Here is a 12,240-nt window from a genome sequence, read left to right as displayed (position 1 = left end):
TATTATTAACCTAAATATCTTCCACATGTTAACCTGAGTTTTAAAGTACCCTGTCTTGCTAAGACATCCTCAAACACTCAAGAGATGAAATTTATATTTTTAAATAAGATAGGGTTTTGGTGAATTTGCCCAGCTGGTCTCCGTTCATCACAGTAAATGTATCCAGAGCAGTATCTGTGCACAATACAGCGTCAGGCCAAACAATCCGGACTGAGAAGCTTTTCAAACGTTCTTCCCATTCCATTAAAGGGGGGTGCAATGAAATTCTATGCCAGGGATTTAAAGGGAAGAGAGGAAATACTCTCTTTCAAACTTTACTCCCTTCTATTCCTTATAAATCTTTCTGACTGTCCCTTCTGAGTGGCGGTGGCACTAAACAACTTGCTAAAGGCTTTAGATTTAAGACGGCTTGAAACCTTCCCGCTCAAATTTTGACAGGACAAGAAAAAAAGGCAGTTGGTGGTGTTGCTGATACACAGGCCCATAAATCCTCTTGACCTGAACTTACAATACATCTGATCTGCTGGCCTGAAGTCTCTACCTTCAGTGTACAAAGGTCTCCCCAGCCAGCTTTATTTGAGTTCCCGAGCTTGGAAGTGGATTCTGAGAACAGGGTTCAAAGCTCCAGGAACAAATGTTGCAAAAATGAATAAGAGGAAAAAACTTAAAGCTTATAAAGAAGAAAAAAAAAAAAACCTGTACAGCATCTAAGTGAAGCCTTTTCAACAAATAAATCAGACCTCAATATAAAACTGAACTACTATATGTGTATTTTTAAAACAAATTTTATTTTAAGGTATACAACATTATGAGATACATACACCTAGATAGTAAAATGATGACTATAGTGAAACATATTAATATATCCATCATTTCCCACAGCTACCCATGCCCTGCTGCAAGAGCAGAGACAATCTACACATTTAGCAAAAATCCTGAATACGGCATACAATACATTTTTATTAACTATAGTCCCTCTGCTGTACATTAGTTCTTCAGACTTGTTCACTGTACATACCTGCCACTTTCTATCCTTTCACCTTTTTTGTTGTTGTCGTTGGAAGAGAAGAAGTTAAAATTACCAAAAATTCAACATAAAAACACCTCCTAAAGAATTTGTTAGTCTCTCATGTAGTTTAGTATCAAAATTCCATTATTGTGGTCTGGAATCAAAAAGTTTGCAAGTTTTAGTATGTATGGTAGTAACTGTAAAATACAAACTGGATTTCAAGGACATAGTATAAAAATAGAATGTACTATGTCTCAGTGATATCTTTTTATATTGATTTTATGTTAAAACAATATTTTGGAATGTATTGGGGAAACAGATTAATTCAACAGAAATTGAATTTCTTTTACAGTAAATATTCTTGTTTAATATAAATTGTATTATTGTATAACATAAAAATATTTCTTAAAATAAAATAAAATAATATCTTCCTTTTTACCTCTTTTAAAGGGGGCTTCTGAAAATTTCAAGTGACAATGTATGGTTCACATTATATTTTTACCAGACAGTATTGCTCTCAGTGATTCAAAATAGACTGAAGTGGTCAATCCAGATAAAAAGTATGCCATTTTGCACAGATAGCTCTAGGCATAAGTGCTGACTATATTTTCTATTCCCTTCGTATCTCTCTGTATATTTTACTACAGGTTCAGCCATCTCTGAACATTTGAAGCCCTTTCATTTTTTTCTTTCCTATGATACAGGTTGAGCATCCCAAATCTTAAAAATCCAAAATCTTTTCAATGCTTCAAAATCCGACACTTTTTGAGCTCTGATATGATGCCACAAGTGGAAAATTCCACACCTGACCTCATGTGACAGGTTGCAATGAAAATGCACTCACAACTTTGTTTCATCCATAAAATTATTTAAAACATATAAAATTACCTTCAGGCTATGTATTTAAGGGGCATATGAAACATAAATGAATTCTGTGTTTAGACTTGAATCCTATCCCCAAGAAACCTCATTATATATAAGTAAATATTCCCAAATAAAAAAAATTAAAAATTGAACATTTCTGGTCCCAAACACTTCAGATGAGGAACACTCAACTGGTACAATAAGCAACAGTTAAGATTCTAAAAAGATGACTTCTACCTACTGCATCAGTGGTTCTGAAAACAACCTAAAACAATGAGAAGAAAAGCAGCAGAATTACTTACCTAATAAAACCAATTATGGTTAAGGTGGTGGAGATATTGGAGCCCAGATTCTGGAGCACTAACAGTAAGTCTCAGCCAAGCCACTTAAGGCATTGCAGAAGCTCAGTCTTTCCATCTTTAAGATGGGTATAAGGAGAGTCCCTCTCTCATAAGGCTGACATGAAGAAAGTGCCTGACATAGGTCGTGTCTATTAAATTGCATCTACAATATCATCACTATTACCACTACCAACACCAGTATCAGTGACTTCAACCACAACTGCCACTACCCTAAGCCTTCTATCTGGTTGTGAGGGCCACCACGGTCACTAAGTTTCTACACTGAGAATATCTCCAACTTAACCAGGTTTTCTTTTCAGAGTGTGCCACCTTCTTTACTGTAACTCTCAGTATGATTCCAACAGCTACCAGCACACCACGTGTCGGTGACACACCATCAAACAGCCCTGAGCCAAGTTCTTGTCTAAGGATGACTGCGATGAGGACTGCCAGACATCATGGAGATTTACCAAGCCAGGGACCAAAGCTGTTATACCTCACAAAACCTGCACGCTTGCTTTGTACAACCAGGCATTAACTTCTCCACTGAGTATTCTCTAAGTACTAGGGCATCCTCAGATGTTCCTCTTAATTAACACAGGACATACACATAAAAGATCAGCCAGATGGAAATTAAACATTTCACTAGCAAAGGATGAAACATTCTGCTCTAAAATGGAATCTTTATTTCAATAAAGTCATTAACTAAATTTCAACCAATTCCTTTCCCATTTGATGGAAGTCACTACAAGGCTACACCACAGAATAGCAAACACCAGATAACCATGGGATGATCTCTCTAACACGTCCACGCTCCATGAAGACGCAGGACAGGGAAAACAGGCACTGTCTTAAGCTTCATGACAAAGGACTCTGTGAAAAAAGAAACTTTTCAGAGAATCTATGAAAGGAGTTAACCGCCGGGCACGGTGGCTCACGCTTGTAATCCCAGCACTTTGGGAGGCTGAGGCGGGCGGATCACAGGGTCAGGAGATCGAGACCACGGTGAAACCCCATCTCTACTAAAAATACAAAAAATTAGCCGGGCGTGGTGGCGGGCGCCTGTAGTCCCAGCTACTCGGAGAGGCTGAGGCAGGAGAATGGCGTGAACCCGGGAGGCGGAGCTTGCAGTGAGCCGAGATCACGCCACTGCACTCCAGCCTGGGCGATAGAGCGAGACTCCGTCTCAAAAAAAAAAAAAAAAAAAAAAAAAGAAAGGAGTTAACCAGCTTACTATAGGCAGACAGTAAGGGAAGGGTTCCCATAGAACCTCCGACCCGCCCCATGTGTTTACACCAGATACTTTGTACAGTTAAGGAAACCTGCACAGGGAGCTTGCCTAAATATGCCAGCAGCGGTAAATTCAATTCCTTAACACATGCACAGGAGGGAAATAAATCAATATGAAGCAGCTCAGTCTGAGGGCCTGCATGCGCACTGGAAGGATGGTGTGGAACCACCAGGAATTCACGCCATATAAAAATAAGGAACCCAGCCCCATCAGTTTTTTAGATAGAAGCCACAGTATAAAACTGGGAAGGGGGCAACAGGAAACCTTTTTTTCAGGACCCTTCTCTTTGCTGAGGGCTTTCCTTTCACTTAATAAATTCTACTGCACTCACTCTCTGGTGTCCGCGTGCCTAATTTTTCCTGGTCGTGAGACAAGAACCTGGACCTTGCTTAGCTAAAGGAGCAAAAATCCTGCATCACCGATAATAATTCTAGGAATTGACATAAAGTACACAACACGTGGGAAAAACTGTCATATTGGAAATGTTATTTTTAATAGAAAATATCTCAGACCCCCCTCTGATGACAGTTTGCTCTAATGATAAAACAAGATAGCATCAAGTTCATAAAGATGCTAAAAAATTGTTTCTTGAACAAGCCAAGATGTCTTTATAGTTTTACTTTTTATTTTATTTTATTAGAGATAGAGTCTCATTATGTTGCCCAGGCTGGCCTTGAACTCCTGGGCTCATGAGATGCTGCTGAGTAGCCAGCACTACCAACCTGGGCAACACAGCAAAACTTCATCTCAAAAACAAAATAGAAAAGAAAAAAGAAACCAAAACAACAATTTATTTGAATAAGACCCCATTTCTTAAAAGGAATATGGACTAAAGGTTGAGAGGAGAAAAGTATAAACTTACATTTCCTAAACAGTGATATTATGAACTTACATACACACACACACACACACACACACACACACACACACACACACACGGAAAAAGAGAGGGACAGAGGTCATATAAGTTTGGGGAAACATTGTGTTAAACAAAGGTAAACAGATTCTTCAGTGGAGGATTCTTCAAAGCCCTTAATATGCCAATGTACAAATAAATCTTCAAGAAAGTATTTCATCCATCACACTTATTTCCAGGCCAGGCATGGTGGCTCACACCTGAAATCCCAGGCTTTGGGAGAGTGAAGAGGGAGGACTGCTTGAGATCAGGAGTTCAAGACCAGTGTGGGCAACATAGCAAGAACTTGTCTCTACAAAAAATAAAAAACATTAGCTGAGCATGGTGGTGTGTGGTTGTCGCCCCAGCTACTCGGGAGGCTGAGGCAAGAGAACCGCTTGAGCCCAGGAGGTTGAGGCTGCAGTGAGCTGTGATCACACCACCGCTCTCCAGCCTGGGTGACACTGTAAGACCTCATCATTCATACACACATACAAATATGTATACATAAACTTATTCCAGCAGTGATGGAGGGATTATTTAAGGGGTGCTACCCAACCTGACATGTAGTCTAGGCTTTAGCATATCATGCTGCTGAAGCTCAGGATCCATGTGGGCCTCAAACCCTAGACAGGCTGGCCCACATCTAAGTAAGGCAGGAACCTGAGTGCCTGCATCAGTGTGGAGAGGGTGGCGCTGTGCAAGGCCTTTGTGTGTGCGACACAACTGCACGTGCTTACCAGAGACGAGGAACGCATTCTCTTACCTGAGCCATAACCTAGGGGTCATTACAAGACAACTCTCCAACCAAAATGTGACAGACGTATTCCAGGGAAGAACCCCGATCGACTTCATAAAATGGATGGCAAATCATTAGGAAGGCTCTCAGGAGGAAGGCAGGGTTTGAGCAGACAGGAGAAGAGTGCAGTAGGAGGTCAAGGTAACATACCTGAAGACATGGATATTGAAGACAATTGCAGGCCCAAACAGAATGTTCAAATGAGAATCGATCACAGAACAAGGTCAGCCTAAAACTAGCAACTTCTGGCTGGACAATCCTGAACTTTGCCTAAGAATGCTGCAAAATATGAAGACAAGGATGGGAGGAGGAAGAGAGAAGTACCAGGACACATCCACCCCACAGGGAGACACATGATTTAACCTGCTTGTGTCATGGTTGTAACTACCCAGTAGTGCTCTTTAGACATAAGCCATTGAAGTCACTCAATAGGCATGAGACCCATACAATGGCCCTGGATACTTTTTCAAGACCAAAAGGTGTCTTGTTCTTGTTATTTATGAATTTGGTACAAAAACTAATTTGGTGGTAAAACCAGATATAAAGAAATGTGAAGCTATGTAGAGAACTGATATTTCCACTTAGCATGGCTGTTCATTTGCTTGTTATAGGAATATTAATGAATTTAAGGGTGTAGTTCCAGACCTTACTGGTTGCCTTCTGAAATATACATGGCACATGGGCTCCAACAGGGCCAGTACTAGTCCATGGCCTGTTAGGATCCGGGCTGCACAGCAGGAGGTGAGTGGTGGGCAAGGAGCATTACGGTCTGAGCTCTGCCTCCTGTCAAATCAGCGGCACTAGATTCTCATAGGAGCACAAACCCTATTGTGAACTGCACGTGCGAGGGACCTAGGCTGCATGCTCCTTTGGAGAATCTAACTAATGCCTGATGATCTGAGGTGGAACAGTTTCATTCTGGTTCAGAATGACCCAGAATGAACAGGTTCATTCTGAACCCCCGACCCCACCCAGTCCATGGAAAAACTGTCTTCTACAAAACCAGTCCCTGGTGTCAAAAAGATTGGGGACCGCTGGGCTATAATACCTTTCTAAGAAACATTCTGAATTCTAAAACACCTGGCCTCAAGAGTTTCAGACAAGGGATTGCAGACCTGTACCATATGGTAATGTGTACATGGTATACATTAGGAAAAATGCCTTTGCTTCTATTCATTCACTAAAATGCTCTGAAAAGAGCTGAAATGAACCAGCTGTGACTTTTACCAGAAGGGGCACATACAATCAATTTGGATCATTTAAGCTTATTGAAGACTTCAACTCATAAAGCACCAGTAAGTCTGAATCAACAACTCCCGTGATCTTTTATTGTCATAAATAAGATTTTAATTACCTCAAACAACAAGCATGCAACGAAACCCCCACTTTAATGGAGTTCTCAAAGGTTTTATCTGGAGGTTTCTCTTTGTATTAACTGCAACTTTGGTTATTAGTGGAAATACAGCATGATTCAATTTCTATTAGTGTTATATGAACCTTTATTTGAGTTACTAACCACAGAACAGGAATCAGTGTGGAATAGGAAAAAAGTTTAGGATACGATAGAAGCTGTCATAGATAACTGTGGCTGGACAGACAAGAGAAAGCTGAGTACCCACAGAAGAACTGGAACAGGTCATCCTGTTTTAATGACTGGAATATCCTGAGTTTGTTTACTTTAAGAACACTTAATCACATCTGCAAAGTCTGTTGTGCTACATAAAGTAACGTATTTATAGCAGACATTTGGAAGAAGAGACATTATCTTGCCTACCAAAATCTCTACTGGCCTCTTTATTCCTTAAACTTAACAAACACCACCTGCCTCAGGGATTTTGCATATCCTTATTCTACTAGGAAGCTCCAACTCATCTTTTCCATCTAATAAGTATCCATGTCTCCATTGAAAGCTTCCATCCCCTATCAAAATGTCCCTCTACTTCAGAGACTATAACACAAATGAAATTACACATATATTTACATGACCAATGTTTAATTTCTGTGTCACCATTGGCGTGTAAATACCTTGAGGCAGGAACTGTGACTTTCTGACTTAATCTTTGTGTGCCAGCACACGTACAACAGAAGATACTCAAGAAAAATGTGCTGCTAGGCAAGGAATAAACCTCAGTAACAGGAGGCGAGGGCATCTGAGGATCCAAATTGGGTTCAGTCTCCAAGGCATGGCATTGTAATCTAACTTTCTTTTCTAACTTTAACTGAGCTGTAAAGAACACTGGTTATTGAAGAGCTTTCATCTTGTTTTGTTGTTTTGTTTGTACAAGGGCTTTCTTCGTTAACTATTAGACTGGATGTTTTTCAGTGTAGGAACTACGAGACTGAGTCTAGGATTCCAGCCAGGAAAATTCAGAGAGCTTTAATTTCTGGATGTCTACAAAGTTGTCTCAGATGACCTCAAAGAATTCCTGGGAAGCAACAAAACCTACAAAGTTGAGTTTGCTGCCATTTACCCTCAGGGAGCAGATCCAGCTTCTTGTGGGGCATATGTTTAAAATTCGGCCTGCAGAGCCACAGCACAGAGGGAGCTGTTAAAATTCCCAAGGTCGTGACTGCATCTCAAGTAGATACTAAAGAAACCAGGAACAGCAATGCTGTTACACATAAGGCAAGGTACATCTACTCTCTAAAAACCAAAGAAGATGGAATGACTTCCCAAGAAACAAGTCCTCTTTATTCAAATGTATTTTAAATTATGCTACTTAGTTAAAGAAATGCTTAATTCCACTAAACACACTGCTTTCTCCACTCCAGAATCTCACCACAGTGACACTAGTGACATTTTGGAGCTGGATGATTCCTTTTAGTGGGGGCTGTCCTTTACATTGGGATGTATAGCAGTATCCCTGGCCTCTACCAACTAGAAAGGTATACCATCACACTTCTAACAATGGCAAAAACGAGAAATGTCTCCAGACATTACCTAATGTCCCAGGGTGCAGGGGGGAGATGCTGTCCCCAGCTCAGAACCACAGCTATATTCTAACAATCCTAGTACAATCTTCAACAATGATTCTTCTGTAGCCCTCATACATACTGCATGCAAGACAAATAATTAATGTCCCCAATGCTGATAAATTGCTCCATGATAAATTAAATTTTCTTACTTTCCTTCTAGTTTTTTAGAATGAAAACAATGTAGTTATATGGAAAACAATGTAGTTATATGAAAAGAAATAAACCAAGCGTAAGATGCTCAAATAGTATAAAAATCGTAGGGAGAGATGGGTATTAATGAAGAGCTCAAATAAAGCAACTTAACATAAAATATCACAGACACACTTTGGGCAAAAGCAAGCAACTTTCTTGTGCAGATTTTAAAGTTAAATTTAATGCAGTTACTTAATCTCTGAAATTCAAGTTCCTCCAAATATACCATTAATATGGTTATCACATTTTTAGAAATCAAGCTATGCATCAGATGGACTTCAATGAGGCGCCCAGTTGATATAGGCAGCCTTACCATCTGACATTACTTAAAAGAAAAACATCCAAACAACCTGGTCAAACAATAAGCCTGGGCATGGTGGCTGCCATTTCTTTCTTTCTTTTTTTTTTTTTTTTTTTTTTTTTTTGAGACGGAGTCTTGCTCTGTTGCCCAGGCTGGAGTGCAGTGGTACAATCTCGGCTCACTGCAAGCTCCGCCTCCTGGGTTCATGCCATTCTCCTGCCTCAGCCTCCCGAGTAGCTGGGACTACAGGCGCCCGCCACCACGCCCAGCTAATTTTTTGTATTTTTAGTAGAGACGGGGTTTCACCGTTTTAGCCAGGATGGTCTCGATCTCCTGACCTCGTGATCCACCCGCCTCACCTCCTAAAGTGCTGAGATTACAGGCGTGTGCCACCGCGCCTGGCCCTGGTGGCTGCCATTTCTAATTAGCTTCTGAATTCAATGGCTCCCTCTGAGAAATGTAAAACTGAAATATTCACCAAAAGTCATAGGTTTCAAGAGAATATTAATCTCTGGCCGGGTGCGGTGGCTCAGCCTGTAATCCCAACACTTTGGGAGGCTGAGAAAGGTGGATCATTTGAAGTCAGAAATTCAAGACCAGCCTGGCGAACATGGTGAAACCTCGTCTCTACTAAAAATACAAAAATTAGCCAGGCATGGTGGCACACACCTGTAATCCCAGCTTCTTGGGAAGCTGGGGCAGGAGAATTGCTTGAACCCAGGAGGTGGAGATTGCAGTGAGCTGAGATCATGTGCCACTATATTCCAGCCTGGGCAACAGAGTGAGACTCCATTTCAAAAAAAAAAAAAAAAGGATATTAATGTCTTTGTCTTTGATACATTATTCCCAGAATCAAATGTAAAGAGGAAACTGGCCATTTTTGGCATGAGGAAATGTAATTACACAGAGGCAACCTTCCCAGCTCCTCGCTCTAGAGGTCTTCTTTTCCAAAGTAGCCATCTGATTAAGTTTTTAAGCTTTCAGGACAGGTCTTTTGTCCAAAACAACATTAAATGAACAAACAGCAACCCAATTCTAAGACAAAGAGGCTACAGAGCAAGGCTGGCTGGACACAAAGCTACCCCTTCAACTCATACTGCCAATGGGAACCTGTCAGCAAGACCAGAAGGAAAATCCTACACTTAAGAATATGATGTAATTTTGCTTCTAGGAATAAAGTTTTCCAAGTGGAAATAAAGCTAAGACTTCTAAGAAATGATTCATTTCATTTTAAGGGTGGAACAGAACCCATTAAGTAGAAAGCAAACGCATGAAAGATACCGTTATTGTGACTAGGATAGGAAGTCCCACAGATAGCAGGAAGAATTCCGATACTGAGAACTTGTCAGCTAAACAAGAAAAAACATGAAGCATTTTCTCAGAGTAGTTATCTCTGGTTTCTCCAGGAACAGTGGATAAGAAACAAATCTGCACAGCCATATAAGCATCTATAGAAAAATAAATATTACTTTCATATTGTGTAGAGATTCTTCACCAGAGCTTCCAGGATACTTAGAGGGTTCAAAAATGGGCCTGAGGAGCTAGGGAGAATGATGAAACCCTATCAGTTACATGTAAATCTATGTGTAGAGAGATGCATGTGTCTTCTTTGTGAAGGGGGTCTCAAGAATTCATCAGATTATCAAAGCAGGACAAGACTTAGAAGCTATGAAATTCTAACAGTTGAAAACCTTGCTTGGTCATGCAGCTCCTTTGATTAACATATGTTACCAGTGAAAAGTCACTCCATGTTTGAGTACAGCCATAGGCTGGAAGTGTTACGGAAACACCAGGGGTTCAGTCTAGGTCTGGCTGCTCGCTGCACAGAAAGCCAATCACTGAGATGACAAGCATTGCCAAGGAAGGCTTTAATCGGGTGCTGCAGTCGAGAGAGGAGATGGGAGCTTAGTCTCAAATCTAGCTCCCCGACTGACTAAAACTAGAGATTTATATAGCAGGGAAGAAACATAACAATGTGTAAGAAAAGAAGAACTAAGGAGGGGCAAGGAGGCATTTGGTGCAATGGACTGGTGAACTTCAGTCCTTTGATACTTTTTTAAGAGGCCTGAAGGTCCTTTCCTGAGGAAGGAACTCAAATAAAACAAATACAAGTGTGAAGTTTTAACAGCAGAAGGGTCAACTTCTATGTTTATCCCAAAAAACTGTCTATAGGACTATTGGGCAGGTTTCAGAACCACATCCATTTTGTTCTTCCACACACCTCTAAGGCTTTACCACATGGGGGACCTACCAAGAAACAAACATGTTCATCACAACAAAAGAATATTCACACAACAATCATGGTTAAAGGAAATATACAAGGTTGGCACTGGAAGAGATGTGCTGTCCCCACCCAACATTAATAAAGGAGTTGGAGACGTGCTCCCTCCCTCACCCTGGCTCTAAGCAAATACACAGCAGCATCTGACCTAGTGCCCCCACACCCTTCTTCTGTCCAGCAGGATGGATCACTGAGAAGACTGACACAGCAGAAGCAAAATGTCACCATCAATCCTAACAAAATTAACGGTGACTCATACCACCACAGCCTCTGTTTCAACAGCCAGTGGGAGCAAAAAAAACTTAAAACTTTGCCACCAAGAGAAGGTTCTGAGAGAGATTCCTCTTCATGTTGCCAACTTTTCTATTTTCTTAAGGGTGAAAATGAAGTCAACCCAGTTTCGTACAGAGTGTCACCTTTCAAAAATGGGAACAGACAGTGAAAAGAAACTGCGTCAAATGAAACACATGACGAACATCATCAACCAGTAGTGAGTCTACTTAAACCATGATGCCTGTGGCTTCTGTGTTTCTCCAGTTAAACAACGGTGAGAAACAAGGGTGGATACCCACCTGCCATACTATGGATAAAGGGTTTCCAGAGAGAGGAAGTTAGGTACTGTACAGGTGTGATTTGCAAAATGACTGAAGGTAAGGGCATAGCATCTGATCAACACAAAGAGCGAAGCACAGCTACACGTTGAGATCTTGACTTTCTCTCACCTCAACAGGAAACCTCCTGCCATTGATGCTGTGTTCAGAGCCCGCTGAGCCGTTGCTGTGGCCCCAGTGAAATTCCACCTTCTCAGCTTTGAATCTGCCAGGCAGACCAGCTCCACTGACAAAATAGTCGTCTTTCAGAAGGATGGCGACTGTGTGAAACGAATGAGAAGAAAGGAAAACAAAGTGAGTTTCAAAACCCGACGGAGTTTTTCTGTTACTTTTAATAAAGTTCACCATTACCATGATATGAATTATGTCCTCATGTACCTGTGAAAAAATACGTTGAATACGCCCGCCTGAATAAATTAGTCCATTCTAGCTGCAGAATGCTCTCAGAGCACCAGTTGGCCCTAAATCATGACACTTCCCAGAGAATGATCTCAGAATTACTTATCCATTTAACAGATTAAAAAAAAAATGGAAATAATGACAGAAAAAGTCGCTCTGAATCACTGTCTCCTAAAACTGCTTGATGGTCAAAATCACCTAGAGAGCCGGATTTTTCTTTTTAAGCACTGATTCATGGGGCTAACCCAAGATTCAAGGTCTGGAACAAGAGAGGAAATAGA

The 12,240-nt window shown here is 40.8% G+C and overlaps 1 protein-coding gene across 7 annotated transcripts in view; it reads right to left on the bottom strand.

Moving 5' to 3' along the window:
* Positions 1–12,240, bottom strand: part of PTPRG (protein tyrosine phosphatase receptor type G) — a 759,442-nt gene that overhangs the window by 296,716 nt on the left and 450,486 nt on the right. For all 7 annotated transcript variants that reach the window (XM_032149389.3, XM_032149390.2, XM_058437116.1 and 4 more), the window contains one exon: positions 11,672–11,820. In XM_032149389.3, the coding sequence (XP_032005280.1) occupies positions 11,672–11,820 (149 nt within the window). The remainder of the gene's footprint in view (positions 1–11,671; positions 11,821–12,240) is intronic.

Source organism: Hylobates moloch, unplaced genomic scaffold (assembly GCF_009828535.3).
Source record: "Hylobates moloch isolate HMO894 unplaced genomic scaffold, HMol_V3 SCAFFOLD_4, whole genome shotgun sequence".
Taxonomy (NCBI): domain Eukaryota; kingdom Metazoa; phylum Chordata; class Mammalia; order Primates; family Hylobatidae; genus Hylobates; species Hylobates moloch.
The sequence above is the reverse complement of the archived record's forward strand: the minus strand, read 5'-3'. Positions and strand labels throughout refer to the sequence as shown.